Genomic DNA, 20,686 nt, shown 5'->3' on the forward strand with positions numbered 1-20,686 from the left:
CTACACAAAAAGAGATAACATCACAAAACATATAACATCAAGAAAACACATGCAGTGACTTTGAAAGCAGTTAAAAGCAGAAGCGAAATGATGTTTTAGACATCCTAACCTGAAATAAACCTATACATACGTCACCCGATACTGGCTCCATGTAGTTCCAAGTAGCTAGCTCATCTTTTAAGTGAGAAGTACTGAAATAATGTAAGAAATGCCACTTCAACTAAAATTACAGAAATGTCCAATGGGCATTTCCATGAAAAAGTGGACATGGGCTCAAAATATAAAATCTGCAATCACATTTTGTCATTGGTTAAATGTTGTTGCAAACATATCCAAGTTTGTGGAATCAATATGATACCTTCCTAAATATTGATTGAATTTTAGAAATTTGCATATGAAGTGAAAGGATGCTGTAATGCAAATTTTGTGCACAAATTATTAACAGATTTGTTTTTGTTCTCCTAAGAAATTAAATGGTAATACTCAACTGATTTGTTTATTTATTGCTTACATAGTGCACTAACTTCAGATATCACTACCAACCTTTTGAATATATAATCAAAAATAATATATTTTTTGCTTTATTCAAACCTCTATGTACTGTAGCTGATGTAACATGAGTTATTGAAATTATTATTTTTTCCCCATACATCAAATATGACACTATTAAAAATCTCATAATTGGATTTTGGTTTCTACTCATCATCTCAAATGTGAAACAAGTAAAGAAATGTTGTGCACCCCACTATGTTTAAGTCGGGTAGGTGATGCAAATGGTAACGTGAGTTACCATGTTACGTGAGTTATCATACAGTATTATCATGCTTATAATGTCAGTGTAGTAGACAATTATGGAATAACAATTAGTTAAAAACCACTTGCGATTATTACTATTTTTTAGTTATCCCGTCTATAATCCATTAATAACATCTGGTAAATGTCAGTCTTTCCATTTATGAAATAAATGAATGAAAAAATAATAATTGTAAAAATTCTTTCAATTTCTTCCACATGGTAGCCTAACACCTCACTAAGTCAATCGGGTAATCTAGCCTAACCATCTGTTTATTTGCTGAAATTGTGACACAGTTAAAAGATATCTATGGAATACTTATATTATTGCTATTATCTTTGACCACATGGTAGCCTAACACCACACTAAGTCAATGGGAAAATCTTGCATAACCATCGGTATGCAAAAAAAAATGTCACACTTTGCATAGGATTCGGGTAATAAGTTAGGAACCGGGTAGTATCACGACGGGTGGGTACCCGGATACCCCTTGCAAACACTAGTTAATGTGCGTGTAAATGTCTTACAATTTAACCCTTTCGTATGCTAAAAGGAATTTTGATTTTGGTACATTAAGCTAGGCCAGATATAAGAAACGGGGGCTGCTAATGCTGTTAGACAGTGTTAGACATAGTAACCCATAACCATATAGATACATCCAACATGAAATATTCCTCAATACTATCACAGGGCCTATTTAACCTCGCCACTTGCAATTTAACAAACTTTATCATTGATGTCAATTGTTTTGGCCATTTCCTCCACTGTTCATTGGCTCTACTGTTGAATGATATGGAGCACTGCAGTGATTCCTACATAATATGAAACTGCAAATAAGTTAATAACAGTTACACTGTGTTACAAAGTGAACACAAGAAGTAATTTTATTAAAGCTTGAAACTGTTACATAAAAATTAGTAAGATTGAATTGTGTCAGCAACTTATTTTTTATTAACTGTTATGCGTGGACAAATTGTAACGTGAGTTACCGTGTCTTGCATCATTTTTATGCAACTGGACAATGATATAGGAATTTTTTGGCAACCTATATGTTTACTATAGTAGGTAAGGTATAACTACCAAATTTCACTTGTCTTAGAGTTCACTTAGTATGAGGACACTTTTTAAGTAAAATTTGTTTACCAGTTTTGGCGCTTTTAGATATGTACGTGAGTTACCGACTCAATTTTCCCTATACAATCTACATGAAGCAAATTTTTGATTTTTTTTTTTTTTTTTTTTACTTAGGTATGCCGTCAGCATTGTGGTAACTACTATAGAAGAAGTAATGTTGTGTTAGTAAAATATATGGTACAAAGAGAAAACAAAAAACATCAAAAATTAATGTGAGTTACCGTGGAAATGCAAAACTTGACAAAAAATGTTAGTTTATGACTAACTCAAAAAACAAGTAAGATAAAACAACAAGAGCAGCAATATCTCAAAGACAACGGTACTTAGCCGTGTGTTAAAGGTTAATAACCACTGTGGTTTCTTAAGTTCTGTAATAGTAATATGCATGATACCAAGTTTAATATAACCATCATGTAATGTACCTGTTAAAATCTAACTTAAATTTGCAGTTCTACAATTTGCATATTCACACATTTGACCCTGTGAGGCTGTGACCCCGTTAATAAATATGATATACAAGGAACCAAAACATTTAAGGTCTGATACAATGCTACCAGTGAAATAAACTTCTCTTCTTTAGATTGTACTGAGAGTTTCACATTTTAATCAGATAACTTGACTATCTATAAAGCAGACTGTATGTGCTAATACCATGGAAGCGCTACAGTAATACAATGTACCTGGCAGTTAACAAACCTTTGAAGTCAAAACTAAAAGAAACCCCCCCCCCCAACATGACCCCCCAAAAAAGTAAATGGTTTATTCATAAAGTGCCCATTTGTTGTGAATAAAATGAGACTACTGGTCTAACCAGGGAGTTGTCCATAACAACTCCCTGGACAGAGCATGAATTTTCTCTATGCAGACTCTTTCCAAATGCATAAGCTTTATCACTGTGCAAATGGGTTACAGTACATGCTTGTAGTGATACCATATGCATTCCTCCTCTCTAGTGACTGTTCCCAGTAGCAAGACATATGATCCCATCCAGCTCTCACATAGGCCTATGGTCTTCTTGTAATGACTATACACAGTGAATTCATGAGAGTTCAATCTGGCTGTAAGGCATGTTTATAAATGAAATCTGATACATTCCTTTCGAAGTTGCAAAGAAAACAAGTGCACTATTTCAATGGTTTCTTCCTTATAAGATGGGAGTATACTGTTGTCTACATAATAACTACCAAATGGGAAAATTTCCTGTTCATCCTAGAATTGCCTTTCCCATGGATAGTTTGAATGCACCAAGTAACTTCACTGACACAAACTACTTGTAAGGCCTGTAATGATAAATATTTTCTGTAAGTTAAGTCCAATTATGCATTTTATTGTAAAATAACCTCACAAGGAAACCAAATTGTCTTTTATTTCTTTGCAATGTCACACCTTCATATTGATGAAATTTTGAAATAACAATTAAACCCAAATAGGCCAAAAGCCTGTCCCATATGATTTCACCCCATTTAGCCCAGAAGGTTTGACCCCTTAAAGTTACTTAGACCATCTAGGTCATTCACAAAAAAATTGTCAGCTCAACCCCAGTGGTCGGGTTCGGACCCCAGACCCCCTGAAAAAGACCCCCCGGGCGGGTTAATTTCACCCCATCTAGCCCATGGACCAAACTTTGTCAGAAGGAAGTAGTATGGTTGTACATTACAAAAAAGGCAAAACTGACAAAATTCCTGGTCGGGAAGGGGTTGTCAGACCCCCCACTAAGTCACCCCCAGTCGGGTTAATTTCACCCCATCTAGCCCATGGACCAAACTTTGTCAGAAGGAAGTAGTATGGTTGTACATTACAAAAAAGGCAAAACTGACAAAATTCCTGGTCGGGAAGGGGTTGTCAGACCCCCCACTAAGTCACCCCCAGTCGGGTTGATTTCACCCCATCTAGCCCATGGACCAAACTTTGGCAAAAGGAAGTAACATGGTAGTATGTTACAAAAATGGAAAAACTGACAAACTTGTTGGTCGGGAAGGTGATGTCAGACCCCCACAAAGTTTACCCTGACCCACCCCCCAAAAGGCGGGTTGATTTCACCCCATCTAGCCCATGGACCAAACTTTGTCAGAAGGAAGTAGTATGGCTGTACATTACAAAAAAGGCAAAACTGACAAAATTCCTGGTTGGGGAAGGGTTGTCAGACCCCCCACTAAGTCACCCCCAGTCGGGTTAATTTCACCCTATCTAGCCCATGGACCAAACTTTGTCAGAAGGAAGTAGTATGGCTGTACATTACAAAAAAGGCAAAACTGACAAAATTCCTGGTCGGGAAGGGGTTGTCAGACCCCCCACTAGGTCACCCCCAGTCGGGTTGATTTCACCCCATCTAGCCCATGGACCAAACTTTGGCAAAACCAAACTTTGTCAAAAGTTAGTAGTATGGATGTACATTACAAAAAGTAAAACTGACAAAATTCCCAGTCGGGGAGGTGTTGTCAGACCCCAACAAATGTCACCCTCACCCACTCCAAAAGGCGGGTTGATTTCACCCCATCTTAGCCCACAGACTTAACTTTGTCGAAAGGAATTAGTATGTCTGTACATTAAAATAAAGGAAAATCTGACAAAATTGCTGGTCGGGAAGGGGTTTTCGGACCCCCCCAAAAGGTGCCCCCACCCAGCCAATTCAATTCACGCAATCTAATCATAGACCAGAATTTTGTTTAAAGAAAGTATTCAAGACATTGTATTATAAAACATGGAAAAACTTACCAAATGGTCTGAAAGCAAAGATGTACCCATTCTGGTCACATGGGCCACTTTTGTATTTGTGTAACATAATATATACCGTAAAAGCAAGAAATGGATACATGTAGAACCAGGAACAAATGTTAAATATGAAAAGTTTTTACACTTGTAAAGCAGATTCCTTTGCATGAAAAATGTAGAAAATAACAACATGCTTTCAACAGGACCAGTCCCAGTTCATGTTGGTAGAATAAGTTTGCTTGTTCAACATGGTTGTTTGGACTGGCAATTACCATACTTGTGTCTTCAATATGACAAACAGTCATGGAAAACTATAATAATTATTATTTAACAAGATAATTTAATTTAGGAAATACCATCCACAAAAGAGGAAATAGTTACAGCTAGAACCCCACCAAACATTGCATTTGAACAAACATGGCGAATGTGGCCTCACTCAGTTTTAAGGCCCTTCTGTTATTGGGCACAATGCGATTTAAAGGTTTTAAAATGCAAATGGTTATTCTTAAAGGTCTATGTCTTTTTGATTAGTTCCTATGATACAGTACGTCTCTGTCATTGTTCACCATCAGGTCACTTGCATAATTCTGTTGTGTCCATCTTATCAATCCACCTCTTCTGCAAATATTTTAAGTAAAGTGTGATTTGTAAACAAATTGCTAAGGTAAAGCTTACCAGTTACAGGATTTTCGACAGATAAACCGCAGTTATGAAGCCCCGATCAAGATTGATTTGCCAAATTTGGGTTCAAAATGTGAAAATTATTAGATATAAAAATAAAGGGAAATCCAGATATCTGATTTTTCAGACAAGTAGTGTCTGCACGATTTGAATAATGCACTTATTTTCCAGCATTCTTGTCTGGAACACAACTTTTTTGGGGTGGTCTGAAAGGGGAAGGGTACACCCGCCACAACACCCCCTAAATCAGACACTAAATACAGATCAAATAGTTGAAATATGCTCTTGGTTTTTTTTTTTTTTTTTTTTTTTGGGGGGGGGGGAATACTGCCTTTTCACCTATGATGTAAATCAAATTAAACTTCCAGATTTTGTAAATATTCCTTGATTTCAACCAAATAATCTTTATACTGGCATATGTTACCAATTGTAGGTTTAAAAAGAAACAATATGAGTACTTAATTATTGGTTGCAATAGTACAATGTGAGCTACTATAGAAATCTAACCCATAGGATACATATATATTTAAGGAAATGCCAAAAATGAAATGAAAACAATTGCACAAGGAAAGTATGCATTCGTAACACAAAAACAGCTGAAGCAGGGGAGGGGGGGAAGCTTCAATAATATAATTGAGTGGTCAAGCCTCCCCCCCCCAAATAAACTTCTTTGATTAACCAATTATATACCTGTCATATCTATAACTATTTGAAAAGGCTTCAGAAATTAGAAGAATGTTCCAATAACGATATCTAATATGCCAAAGGGTCCCCAATATTTTTTTGTTCCACCTCTGCTGTAACACCATATATTATGGGACCAAGCAGATAACTGGGTTGCAGGCCATTAACTATAGCAGGTCTTATTTTTTACATGAATAAAACATGGGAATAGAGCAATTTGGTGAAAGTGGAGGACCAACTATGGTCACATAACAGGATGTGGGCAAGGTTGTACAGTAATACAGACATAAGACAAAGAGGGTCAATGTATTGTCTTATGAATTAAAACATTTCCAGCAAAAGGCAGGAGAAACTCCTCCCACAAGATTCTCATCTATATCAGTATGTTTATTAGGCCAGGGATGCCTACCCATAATTTTTACTTAGGTGCTATAGTAAAAAAAAATCAAAATGTTTTAAACTGACCAAAAACAGGAGCATCATTGTGTTTCAGTCACTTCCTTGCCTAGCAACTTTGGACTGCTTGTCACCAAAAAAGATGAAGCAATTAAGAAAGGCAAGCCATAATGGACATTGAAGGCTCTTTTGAATTACATAGAATATCTCCTCTCATAAATATAATCATTAAATATTTATTTTTGTAATAATTATGTTTATATTTTTATCATCTCAGTTCATGGGTAAAAGACACTGGGTAGGGGCTCTTTGTAGGGGTCTGACAACCCCTTCCGAACAGCAATTTTGTCAGATATTCCTTTTTTTTAACGTACAGACATACTACCTTCTTTTGACAAAATTTGGTCTATGGGCTAGAAGGGGTGAAATCAACTCGCCTTTTGGGGTTGGGTGAGGGTGACCTTTGTGGGGGTCTGACAACACCTTCCCGACTAGGAATTTTGCCAGTTTTACACTTTTTGTAATGTACATCAATACTACTTCCTTTTGACAAAGTTTGGTCCATGGGCTAGATGGGATGAAATCAACCCTACTGGTGGTGACTTAGTGGGGGGTCTGACAACCCCTTCCCGACTGGGAATTTTGTCAGTTTTACACTTTTTGTAATGTACATCCATACTACTAACTTTTGACAAAGTTTGGTATTGCAAAAGTTTGGTCCATGGGCTAGATGGGGTGAAATCAACCCGACTGGGGTGACCTAGTGGGGGGTCTGACAACCCTTTCCCGACTAGGAATTTTGTCAGTTTTGCCTTTTTTGTAATGTACAGCCATACTACTTCCTTCTGACAAAGTTTGGTCCATGGGCTAGATGGGGTGAAATCAACCCTACTGGGGGTGACTTAGTGGGGGGTCTGACAACCCATTCCCAACCAGGAAATTTGTCAGTTTTGCCTTTTTTGTAATGTACATCCATACTACTACCTTTTGACAAAGTTTGGTATTGCAAAAGTTTGGTCCATGGGCTAGATGGGGTGAAATCAACCCGACTGGGGTGACCTAGTGGGGGGTCTGACAACCCTTTCCCAACCAGGAAATTTGTCAGTTTTGCCTTTTTTGTAATGTACAGCCATACTACTTCCTTCTGACAAAGTTTGGTCCATGGGCTAGATGGGGTGAAATTACCCCGTCCGGGGGGTTATTTTTCAGGGGGTCTGGGGTCCGAACCCGACCACTGGGGTTGAGCTGACAATTTTTTTGTGAATGACCTAGATGGTCTAAGTAACTTTAAGGGGTCAAACCTTCTGGGCTAAATGGGGTGAAATCATATGGGACAGGCTCCCAGACTAAAACAATCCAAGCATGTTTCTCTGTGTATACAAGCTGAGTGTCTACCTCATTGAAAGATGGATTCCAGCTATGTGGGCATGTACTGTACTGTGCTTCTCTGTGCTGTGAAGGGGGGGGGGGAGGGGGAAGGGAGGAGGAAACAAAATTTTTGATTGTCACAAGGCAAAACCTTTCACTAAAAGGGTGGTATATCCATGGGCATCCGCAGAAAGTTTTCATGGCAGGGGCAAACACATTTCCAAGGTTAAATAAAAAATGTTTTGACTTATGCTGGCGACATAATGTCATTATCACATTGAGTGTCAAAGGCGCAAAGCCCTTGATTTTATAAATTAGATTGCTTCTGTGGCAATTTCCAATGCCAAAATCTTTGTGTTCCAGGATATTTTTAAGTAAACAATATGCCTTTGATTAAAGTTAAATATCAGATCACAACATTTGTGGTACCTTTTGTTTGATTTTGTGGGGGAAGGGGGAGGGGGAGGGGGAATTCCCAAGATGCATTTCCCAAAATGCATTTACCAATATTCAAATGATTAGCAATAAGTGGGAAAAATCAGCCCTTGATGCCAAATATAGCACCATGTTGCATCTATGCTTCTTAAACATGAAAGAGATTATTCTAAAGGAATACAGACCTTGAAAGTGTCTTCTACAAACTATATTGTTAGAACTAGGTGAGCATAAAATGTGTAATTGTCATAATCCCAAAATGTCTGCCTTGTTCCAGGCGGAATACCAATTAAGCCTAATTTTAATTATATCTTTTCAAATAAATGAAAAGGCATGTATACAAATAAGGGTCAAGAGACCCGGCAGAAGCTCTCATAAAAGGTTAAGTCTATATAGATGATGCTAGGGGCTCAGCGGGCCGTGGACCCTACTGATGCATTTTTCATATATAGTCAAGCGGGGTAAAAAAAACAATTTACCTAAAGTTTGCTCTAAAAATTGATGAGTAAGCGGTACTGTTTCGGTTCTAATGTTCAAGTGTGTGGAGTAGGATTCTCTTAAAGAGAATCTAACAAAAATTCTCCGCTTCCTGTATAGTCATGGTTTATTTGGTTTTAATTCCATCATTGCAACTTACACTTATCTAGCGTCATACTTTCGTTGTGTCACATTTTGTACTTCTCATTCGACTGCCAAGTATTGCTGACGAAGGTCCCAGGGGGACTGAAAATTCCGATATATTTTCTAAAACTTACTCCTTATTTGTCAATTATGAGTCATATCTTATTTCTCTGGTTTTCTCTAATAATATTTTCTTTTGGAGTAAACGTGGATTTTCGTTATATATTATATATATATATATATATAACTTTCGGGCAAAACAATTTTTGCCCCCCCCCCCAAACTGAAATGGTCCTGTATGCCTATGCAATTAAGGCAACATTTAAAGCAACATTACTACTACATTGATCACCCTACAGTAAGTAGAGTGCTATAATTGGGGACTATACAGACTACCTTTAAGTAGCCTGGTAAATCACAACCATTTACTAGTTCAAGTTCCATTGTTACAGGTTCATCTGGCTCCTATGGATAGGTACATTGATTGCCTGTCCTAAACTATTCAGGCATAACAAAGAACCCACTGTTAGCCCTACTGAATTTAGTGTGGCTCACAGACAACTAATCTGCTAAGCTTCTTAAGTTCTGGCTAACTTTCTGTCAACAATAAAACTAAAGTGAGAGCCTATATTTAAAGAGATAAACTAACTAGTACTGCATGTTAGCAAGTGTTTAGTGTATAATTTGTTAAATAGTGTACAGTGCTAGATTTTACTGTAGATAAATTCAAAGCAAACAATCGTGTATTATGGTGCCTAAAATATTTGGAAGAATTAAGACGTGTAATAATTTGAAATGTTTCGAAATGTTTTACTTTTCCCAACTTATATCACTGAAAACAGATCCATATACCTATTACAAAGAAATGATAGGCTTACTATAGTGTTCATTTGGGATGCACAGAATCTTCTCAGAACCCAATCTTCTAAATTCTTAATGTTATGCTGTATTGGCCCCAAATATGCCAGATATTCAAATATGGTCACATTTGATCAAAATTCTTAAACTGTTTTATTACCACCTTGGAGGAAATGTACCTCACTGGGACATTCAGTCTTCTTATGTGTTCATTTCAAATATCTGAGAACAATTTGGCAAGTAAAGACCTCCAGGAATGTACTCTTTGGAAACTTCTAGCAATTATAGAGTGCTTTACTTTGGGGCCTATACAGACTTTTCAGTTCCTTGCTATTACTTTCTGTTAACTACAGTACATATATGACTTAAGTGGAATCAGAGGCCTATTTTTAAAGAGATTAACTGGTACTGCATGGTAGCAATTGTATATAGTGATTAATTTTTAAAAGAGTGTAGTGAACCTGTGCAGAGCTAGAAAAACATAGATAAATTCATAGCATGTTCATTTTATCCTGATTAACGGTGACATCCCTATGTTCCGATGTCTCTATGTTCCGATGTCTCTATGTTCCAACAATTTGTTTGGACTCTTAATTTTTTTTGACCAAAATTTTTTCTGACCCAATTTTTTGGGGGAAACTCAATCTTTTTGGTCCCCCATTTTTAGGACCAAATTTTTGGGTGGACTTAATTTTTTGGGCCCCAAATTTTTGGGGACCCAATTTTTTTTGGGGGACTCAATTTTTTGGACCAACATTTTTTCTGACCTACCTTTTTTTGGGGGACACAATTTTTTGGACGCACCACAATTTTTTTCATGAAAAAGAAGGGCCCAAAGTTTGTTATGAGTTTGTTTTGGTCCGAAAAAAGTTGGTCCGAAAACATGTTGGTCAAAAATTTGGGTCCAAAAAAAGTTAAGTCCTAAAAAATTTGGGTAAAAAAAATTGAGTCCAAAAAAATTGTCGGAACATAGAGACGTCGGAACATAGAGATGTCAGAACATAGAGATGTCAGAACATAGAGATGTCAGAACATAGAGATGTAACCTCATTAACAGTACTAATATAAATGGATGCAGATCCTTATATATACCTTTGGTGAAGAACTGATAGGCTTACTATAGTGCTGATGTGGGATGTGCAGATATAACATTATTGTTACAATTAATTAATTATATCTGAGTACTTGCATTTCATTTAGTGGACTGCTGAGTCCAAGGCCCCCCGAGTCCCAGTCCAGCAAAAGTGGACCCGAGTCAGGACTCAGGTCCAGACAACAGCTTTGATATTTAGAGCATGGAGAATGGGGGTACCAGGGAATAATTTAGTGCTTTTAGCAGTTCTGAGGTTTTTCATTTCTTTAGCTTAAAATCGTTGAAAACACTAGGGTTATGCATGCAAAAAACTGCTACACAATTTTTCCATTGGTGTAGGAATTTGACCAGATTGTGTACGAAATGAGAAGGGATACTGGATAAATTATTTGCTGGGTATAGTGCAGACGAAGAAAATACTAAAGTTGGGCTTTCCTGCAAGAGGTCCCGTGCTAATGACAGCTGGTGGGGTTTGGAAACAACCAGTTACCATGCACCACTAACTCAGATATTAACAAAAGGGACCATCATCAGGGCCCCCCAGTCCCCTACATGGCCCCCAGTCAGCTCATTTGGCCCCACCCCTAATAAAGGTCCCTATTTCGGCATTTAAAAGAAAATTTAAAAGATAACACAAACCTAAGAATTAATTTACACATGACATCTTATGGCATTTATAAGCTATGTCTACCATCAGAATGCCATAGCAAACTTTAATATTTCGTTGTTGCCATAACAATGACTAAACCTCATCGACCTCCAGATCGGTATGATACTATGACACTCCAGTGCCACCTTCAGTTTCGCAACAAAAAAATTACTAGGCCGCCTAGCATGCTTTTACTACTACTATAAAAATGTGAGTATTGTAAGTTGATGTTTTTTTTAACAATTGAGTCAGCATTTTCAAATAAACAAGTACTACTGGCCTGGGAAATAACATATACATATTGCACCAAAATACAAGGAGGTTTCTAAAATCCAAAAAATTCTCAATAGACACCCCTCCCCACACACAACCATAGTGTACTAGTAAATAACATTTTCAAAATGGGGTGCTAAAGGGGAATCCCTCCCCTTATACTCCTCCCCACGTTTCCTACACCTAACCAGTACTGTCTTATAACCTATTTTATTGCACCATATCTCATCTAGGAGCTTTCTAAAATCCAAAAATTCTCAAAGAGGGAGGGGGACACCCCTTAATCCTCTCGCACCCCTCCCCCAACTTTTCTCCACACAACAAATACTGGGAAATTACCTATAAATATTGCACCATATTTCATCTAGGTTTCTAAATCAAAAAATTTCTCAGAGGACACCCCTCCCCACACACAACCATAGTACTAAGGAATATCCTATGAATATTGCACCACATTTCATCTAGGAGCTTTCTAAAATCCCAAAAATTCTCATAAAACATGTCATCTCAAAAAAAGTTTTGATGCAATTTGCAATGCCTGGGAAGTACCATGTAACACCATTACAGGCAACCTGGGGGGGGGGGGGGGGAGGGGGTCTGCCCTATATCCATAAGGTCCACTATTCATAAGGTTCATTGTTCATAAGGTTCGTTATTCATAACAAGCATTATTTTTATAAAAAGGTTCGCTATTCATAATGGAAATAAAGTTCGTTATTCAAAATAAAAAGGGATCATAATTCATAAGGTCCAGTATTCATAATGGAAACAAAGGTTCGATATTCATAATGGGCAAAAAGGTTCGTTATTCATAATGGACAAAAAGGTTCATTATTCATAATGGGACAAAGGGTTCGTAATCCATAATAGACAAAAGGTTTCGTTATTCATAATGGAAAGAAAGGTCTGATATTCATAATGGAGCGAAGGGTCCGTTATTCATAATGGGAAAAAAGGTTCGTTATTCATAAAAGGAGAAAGGGTCCGATATTCATAATTGAACAAAGGGTTCGAAATCCATGATGTGAAAAAAGATTCGTTATTCATCATAGGAGAGAAGTGCATCATACAAGTGCAAAAGACGTCCTCTATTTTCGCAGACGCCTATAGTGTTCAACCACTGGCCTCAACATACTTTTTATTCATAGAGGGGGGACACAGGGGGCACAACTGTCCTATGGGGGGCACCACCAGATGCTGGGCGGATGCATAATTTTGCAGAGAATATGAGCCACACACTATCAAGACCATGCTTCACCCTACTGTATACCCCCTGCAGCAAAACCTACATTTTCGACATATTAACGGCATAAACTTGTACATTTCCTAAAGGGGGTCCTTTTCCTCATTGTGAATGATACTGAACCTCTTCGGCTATGCCTATTATGAATAACGGACCCTCTGTTCCATTATGAATCTATATATATCTATTTATGGATTACGAACCCTTTGCTCTAAATTATGAATATCGAACCCTTCGTCCTATTATGAATAACGAGCCTTTTTTAATCATTATGTATATCGAACCCTTTTACCAATTGTGAACAACGAACCTTTTTTTTTCATTATGAATAACAAACCTTATGAACAATGAACCTTTTGGCTCATTATGAATAGCGAACCTTATGAACAATGAACCTCATGGATATAGAACCTAATGAATATCGGGCTGTCACCACCTGGGGGGCATTTTGGCATAGATTTTCTTGGTACACTATATTCGCCAACTGATTGTGGCCCTTCGCTTAGATGGTCCCTTTTGTGAAATGGCCACCCCCCCCACTTAGAATTTCTCAAAAAAGGCCCTGACCATCATTGTGGTACTAACTAAGTGGAACACCTTCATCGGTTGGCCTTTAGCATATAAATTCCAAAACTTACTGGTTTGGATATTTACGAGTGACGAGCTTACCTGTCTCCTCACAACCTTAGCACTTCATTCTACTGTGCCTATAAAGTCTTGGTAAAATAATAACACTGTGCGCCCTCTATGACCGGGCCCCCCCCGGTCACTCCTCCTTTCTCATGAGACCATTCCTAAAAAGTGGCCTCACGGTTACGAAGATAGGGGGTGGCTAGGACCCTCTAGCCAGCCCCAACAACTCCTGTCGAGAAAACTCCCTTAGGTTAGCCCCTAACAAAAAGTCACTGACGCCTTCCTAGCAGGGGGGAGTGTAACCCTCTCCGGCGCAGCGGAGCAGGGGGAACACTCTCCTGGACCCTGCAGGCGTAACTACCCCTTATCCTAACAAGGAGCCTAATTTGTAAGACCCGACACCTGTTAACCGCAAAAACAACTTAGGTGAGAGCGTATACGTAGTAGAACATGTAATATAAACGCATACGAAAAACATAAAGTTACACTCACCGATAGACCTGGCCGGAGACTCTCTAGTCGTAGTTGGCTCTGTCTATCTGGTGTGGTGCCTGGAGTCGTGAGTCAAGTCGAACGACCGCTCCCCCGTCCGGCTGTGTCCCACCTTCCTCGGGGGAGGGAGGCGGGAATGGAGACAGGTAAGCTCGTCACTCGTAAATATCCAAACCAGTAAGTTTTGGAATATTTACTTCGCTCCTCGCTTACCTGTCTCCTCACAACCTTAGCACCGAGTGGCACTGCCCGATGGTGGGAGGCCCGAGGGGTGGGACCTATTACCCGCCGGACCTCGCATCACCGCGCTACCAAATGCCGCCTCGGCGTGTAGTGTGTCAGTTAGATAGCAGGCGACGAACGTAGTTGGTGTTTTCCACGCTGCCGCCTTGAGGATGTCCTCTATCGGGATACCGGCAAAGAGGGCTGTGGAGGCTGAGATCCCTCTGATGTCGTGGGCTCTTGGCCGGGCAGCCCCCGTTGTGAACGGGCGTATTGTCTCCACTAGCCATCTGGACAGGGTATCCTTGGAGGCCGATGTGTAGGGTGGTCGTGGCAGGATAAAGAGGGAAGTTGTTTGTCTTAACTTCTCTGTCCTGCTTAAATACCACTTCAAAGCCCTGACTGGGCACCATCGTTTGTCCTCGGCCACTGATGACAGGGTTTTAATCTCCGGGATGAAGATGTCTCCCGGCAAGAAGGTCAGGGCCTGGTTCTTGGCAATGAAGGCCGGGTCTGGAACCATCCTCACCCCATGGCCCTCGAATCTGATGTGGTTCGGTTTGGTCGTTAGGGCATGTAGGCAGCTCCTCCTTCTTGCTGACGCTACCGCAATAAGAAAGAGTGTCTTCTTTGTGAGGGCAGCTAGGGAAGCGTTTGCCATTGGCTCGTAGGGAGGCCCTGCCAGGGCATGCAGTACTGCTGAGAGCCCCCAGGAGGGGGCTAACCGTCTGACTCGTGGACGGCGATTAGCCATGCCTTTGATGAGCTGGGCAATGTCTAGGTTATTGCCCAGAGTGGAGCCGTCTGGAAAACCCTGGTGGATGGCAGCGATGGCCGACCTGTAATTTTTGATTGTAGAGACTTGTTTGCCTTCTCTGAAGAGTGAGAGTAGGAACTCGGCAGTCTGTGCTATAGAGATCTTAGTAAGCAGTATCTGTCTAGGCCGGCACCACTGTTCGAACTTCCGCAGGCGGGAATCGTAAGTCTTTGCGGTCGTTCCCCTTCTAGCGTCGGCTGCCATCGCGGCAGCTGCCTCTGAAAAACCTCTCTGTCGTAGGGAAGACCGGACAGTTTCCAGGCAACTAACTGCAACCCCTTGATGTCCGGGTGGGAGAGTGTTCCCTGTCTCTGGGACAGTAGGTGGGGCTTGTCTGGTAGGCTCGCTGGGACGTCCATGAGGAGTTGGGGAATCTCTGCGAACCAGGGTCTGCGAGGCCAGAACGGGGCTATTAGAATAAACCTGCCCTTGGAGTTCCGGATCTTTCTGAGAACCTGCCCGACCATGCAAAGCGGTGGGAAGACGTAGGCCTCTAAGTGGTCCCATGGGAGGGACATCGCATCCGTGTGGTAGGCCTGGGGGTGGAACCGTCTGGAACAGAAGGTCTGGAGCTTGCTGTTTGTGTATGTTGCGAACAGGTCTATCATCGGCTTTCCGAAGATCGCGAAGATTCTGTTGCAAGTTTCTTGTTCCAGCGTCCATTCGTTGGGGTCTAAATGCCCCCTGGACAAGGCGTCTGCCATCACGTTGAGCTTGCCCGCAATGTGGGAAGCTCGTAGGATCGTGCCCGAATCCTCGGCTGCTGTTATCACCTCCCATGCTAGCCGGCAGAGCTTCTCTGAGTGGGTGCCCCCCTGCCGGTTGATGTAAGCCACCACTGTGGTGTTGTCCGTGAAGACCGTGGTTATTGTACCCTGTATGTGCTCGTTGAAGGTTTCCAGAGCTCTCTTGACTGCGATCATCTCCAGGATATTGATGTGGAATGATCTTTCTGTTGGGGACCACGTTCCCCAGGCTGTGCGGTTGCTCCAATGAGCCCCCCATCCGGTGAGTGAAGCGTCTGTCGTTACAGATGTCATTGGTAGCTCTATTGTGAAAGGTACCCCTTGACTCCAATTGTCTGGGTCGAGCCACCATCGGAGGTGTTGAGTGGTTTCCTCCGACCTGTGGATTGGTGTTGTCATGTCCGGATCTGTGGGGTCTGCGGACTTCAGGAGGTGAAGCTGTAGGGGTCGCATGTGTAACCTGCACAGTCGGACTACATCGACCAGACTGGCCATGAGTCCCAGGGCTCGGAGCCACATCATTTTGGGTGACTCTTGGTGTGACAAGATCTGTTGCGTGGTCGTCCTGACCGCAGTGATCCTTTCTTCCGAGGGTCGGGCTACCCCGGCGGAGAAGTCTAGTATCGCTCCAAGGAACTGGGTCGTCTGAGTTGGAGATAGTCGAGACTTCTTCTCGTTCACGATCCAGCCCAGCTCTCGGAGGGTATGGAGCGTTTTGTGTACGTTGTCGGCGGCCTCTGACTGAGAGCTCCCTACCACCAACCAGTCGTCGAGGTACACGTACAGGGTGACCCCTCTCCTTCTGAGGTAGGAGACTACCGCTCCCGCTATTCTCGTGAAGACTCTGGGGGCCGTGGACAGGCCGAACGGGAGCGCCCTGAACTGGTAATCCTGTTCTGCATACCGGAACGTTAGAAACCGTCGGTGATCCTTGTGCACTAGGATGTGTAGGTAAGCGTCCCGTAAGTCTACGGTCGCCGCCCACATGCCCTTTCTGAGTAGGGGTAATATTATATTTAGGGTTTCCATACGGAAGTGTTTTGGCCTGATAAATTTTGTGTTGAGGGGTTTTAGATTTAGGATGGGACGCCAGGTGTCGTCCCGTTTTTTGGTCAGAAAGAAAGAGGACCGGAAGAGTGGTCCCGTCCCTCCCGGTACCTCCACAATTGCCTGCTTGGCCAGCAGGGCCAGAATTTCCCCTTCTAGAATTAGGCGTTTGACGGGGTCTGTGGGTGTGGGTGTCTGTCTTCCTCCGCCCCCGAAGGGTGGGCTGGAGGAGAATTCTATTCGGTATCCGTGTTCGACTGTGTCCAACACCCACTTGTCCCCGCCAATGAATTCCCATTGCTGGGTAAAGTTTGTCAGTCTCCCCCCCACCTGCGGAATGGCCGCGGTGAGGTGGGCACCCCTAGGGCTGGGAGGCGAACGACGGTCGCGTGGAGGAGCGGTCGTTGTCCCGTCTGGGAGGCGCTGTGCCTCTGCCTCCTCTCGGTGTCCAGGAGCGGGTCGGGCGGTATGCCGTTCCCCTGCTTCTTCCTCTGAGAGCTCCTCTGCTCAGTGGTCTGGCGGGTGCTGCTCTCGCTCCCCTGGTTGGCTTGTTCTCCCTCGGTCGGAAGGGTCTCGGTCTTTGTGTAGCCGAGGGTCTAAACTCCGATTTAGCCAGGGTCTCTCTCCGGGCTACCTCTTCCTGTAGTTTTTTCTGGAAGTTGCCTCCGAAGAGGTCCTCACCGAGCACTGGCAGAGCTAGCATTCTGTTCCTTGCCTCGGTTGATGGCCAGCGGATGGCGGAGACGACGTTCTCCCTGCGGGCTTTTACGGAACGTGTAGCGACTCTTGCAAACTGGTCGTATGCGAGCCTTACGAGGGGTCCTAGCAGTAGGAGGAGCTGGCCCGCTTCATCCCTGGACACCTGGCTGTCGTCCTCAGGGAGTTGCTGGTGGTGCCGCATAAGGACCTCGGCTGACAGCATTAGGACTGAGGCGAACTTCATGCCTGAGCGGGCCGCTGTGTCCACCTCAACTAGAAGTTCTTCCAGCTTTCTCTGGTCAGGAGTCTTAAAGGTTTGGGAAGATGAGGCCCCATGCTCGGCCTTCAGCCTTTCTTTGGCCTCCTGGGGGATGGTTGGGCATTTGAATAGCGCCCTCCAGGCCTCGTCTGGTACCCTGACTGCCCTGTCTGCCCTGGCTGGGAAGGCAGTCCACCTGTTCTTATCGGCTATGGCCTCGAATCTATCATAACATGTTGCATCAACGGGCATGGTGGTCTTTGGCTTCGATGACATCTCGCCGGTTGCCGTGAGTTTGGACACCCGGCCTGCCTTCTGTGGCTGGGTCTCAGGTTCCTCGAACCCCAGGTGCCGTCTGAAGATGTCGGCCGCCCGTGCCATTAACTCTTGGGGGAGCGCTCCTCCTGTTATGGGAGCCTCCTCTGGTTCGTAGCTTCGACTAAGGCTATCTTCCATAGGATCGTAGTCGAGGGGTTCTGTGGGATCCATAAGATCCCCCTCGTCCTCCAAGCCGGATAGATTTACCGACGCTCTGCAGTCCAGGGCGTCTGGATCCGAGACCGGATGTGGGGCCGTAGTAGGGCCGGAGCCTGTGGAGCCTGGTGCCTTGTCGGTCACCGTGGTTACTCTCTGCTCTATCAGGGGGCGTAGTAGGCCGGTAAGTTGAGCCAGCCATGCTGGCTCCTCCTCCTGTCGCCGTCTCGGGGACCGGCGCCTCCTCTTCGCTCTCCTGTAGCCGTCGTCAGACGACTCTGAAGACTCGTCGGAGGTCGGGGAGTGTCTTCTCCTCTCCTTCCGTCTCGGGGATCTTGAGTGCGTTCCGGATCTATCTCTTCTAGGTCTGCGGGAGGTCTCTCTCCCCCTGCTTTCCCGGGTCGGGGTCTCAGTAGGGACCCGTCTTTCCGGCTCCCTCTCCGGCTCCCTGCTATGGGACCGGCTCCGTCTCACTGACCCTTCGATCGCACTCTCTTTCGGACCCGAGCTCTCTGTGGCCGGCGGCCCGCGCTCCGTGGGTCTATCTTGCTGCGGTCCACACTGAGGCGTAACCTCTAGCCCGGCCGAGCAGTGCCTCTTCTTGAGAGGTCTTTTCTTGGCAGGAGCCTTCCCTTTGCTCCTGCCCTTCCCTTTGGTCGTAACTACGCCGGACGTCGCCGGGGCCGTTAGGGGTACTCTCTCTTTCTCTTTCTCTTTCTCTTTCTCTCTCTCCTCTCTCTCTCCTTCGGCCCTCTCCTGGCCACTCTCCTCCACCTCTCTCTCTACCTCACCCTCTTCCTCTCTCTCTCCCGTCCCTCCTATATCCTCTGCCCCGATGTCGTTCGGGATCAAGTCTAGCTTGCCCTGCAGCTTGGTTCGCAGACTCTTGAGCCACTGATCAATCTCCTGCCACTGGGTCGGCGAGAATTTTATACAGACCAGGCAGGGGTCCCGTCTGGTGCAGGATCTGCACTTGGGGCATAGGTCGTGCTCGTCCCAGGCTCTGCCTGGCCGAAACATCGAGCAGCTGACACACTTCAGCTGGTTACGAGACATGCTGTAAAACTCTCGAGTCAAGGAGGTATAATTCTTAGAGCTTAAAAATGAAAGCCAATGAAGCTAACAAGAGAACGGGAGATAATCTGGGGGAGGAACATGCTAACAGAGAATAGGTGGAACGTAGCGTAACCTAGCAACGGTAAATACAAACGCTACGAAGTGGCCTAACAACAATCAAAACAAGCTGAAAAGAACGTGAGAGAGCAATATATATAGAAGAGGAAAATAATAACGAGTAAACATGCTATGAACATGAAAATACACGAAAAACAACATGCTACGAACATGAAAGAACATGAAAACAACACGCCTATAGCGTGGGGGAGGAAAATGGCGGGAACCTAAGCAGTTCGCGGAACTGCTACCCCCGCACAAAAAACGCCCGAAGGCGGAAACGCACTGAGAAAACAGTCCCCAAAACCCTCCCTTTCAACAAAAAGGATACTTATCGGTCTGGAAAAGACTGCAAAACTCCACCGAATCCGAATGAAAGGAAATTCCAACGATCGTATAAAGAAATCCAAGACAAAATTCAAGGGAAACTTCCACAAGAATTTTTGCGTGTAGACACTTTAATGGTAGGATGAAAAAGGAGGAGTGACCGGGGGGGGCCCGGTCATAGAGGGCGCACAGTGTTATTATTTTACCAAGACTTTATAGGCACAGTAGAATGAAGTGCTAAGGTTGTGAGGAGACAGGTAAGCGAGGAGCGAAGTAAATCAAAGAAATATTTTGCCAAAAATGCCTTCCAGACTGCCAGAAACAGCACTTCCCATGCATTGTCAGTTGCAGCTAAACCCTCTGTATTTTGACATCATCTCATGTTTTAAATATTTAGACATCCATAAAATAAAAGTTTAATAAGCTTTTATATTTACTTTTGGTTACAATTGTTACATCAATAACCAGACATATAAGGCACACTAGGGCAGGATGGGGGTACATAGCATACTGCCTAGGGAAAAAGCCATATGGGAAGTTAAGGTATAAATCATTTGTACAGAGTATTATTATTATTTACACTAGTGAGTATGTTTAAAAGCCCTAAGGTTTTTATTACTTTCGCTTTGAACACTTTATGGGATCCAGGGACCCCCTGCAGGCCCTGGAAGCTATATGGATTAGCTGCCCCTTAAGGCTTAAAATGGTCTAATTTCATCCAATCAGCTGAAGTTTCACTGATGGACCATGTTAATTACATGGTCATTAATGGTCTTTCAATACAACACATTTGTTTCAAGTTTACCCTTCTTACCATGCTCACATACACATTATTTGCAAAGGTTACATCAGTTACA

General features: G+C 43.0%; 1 protein-coding gene across 1 annotated transcript; it reads right to left on the reverse strand.

Annotated features, from left to right (window-relative positions):
* Positions 1 to 17,258: 17,258 nt before the first annotated feature.
* LOC139971064 (uncharacterized) lies at positions 17,259 to 20,000 on the reverse strand. The gene is made up of 2 exons (XM_071977241.1): positions 19,834 to 20,000; positions 17,259 to 19,386 (listed from the first exon to the last, which is right to left on the reverse strand). Exon 2 carries the CDS (start codon positions 19,383 to 19,385, stop codon positions 17,259 to 17,261), a length of 2,127 nt encoding a protein of 708 aa, XP_071833342.1. The 5' UTR covers position 19,386; positions 19,834 to 20,000.
* Positions 20,001 to 20,686: the final 686 nt, after the last annotated feature.

The sequence above is a fragment of the Apostichopus japonicus genome, chromosome 8 (genome assembly GCF_037975245.1).
Source record: "Apostichopus japonicus isolate 1M-3 chromosome 8, ASM3797524v1, whole genome shotgun sequence".
In the NCBI taxonomy this organism is placed as follows: Eukaryota; Metazoa; Echinodermata; class Holothuroidea; order Aspidochirotida; family Stichopodidae; genus Apostichopus; species Apostichopus japonicus.

What these genes read in the sequence shown, in the direction of transcription:
- LOC139971064 (XM_071977241.1), bottom strand. Translation starts at nt 19,385, where the DNA reads ATGTCTCGTAACCAGCTGAAGTGTGTCAGCTGCTCGATGTTTCGGCCA.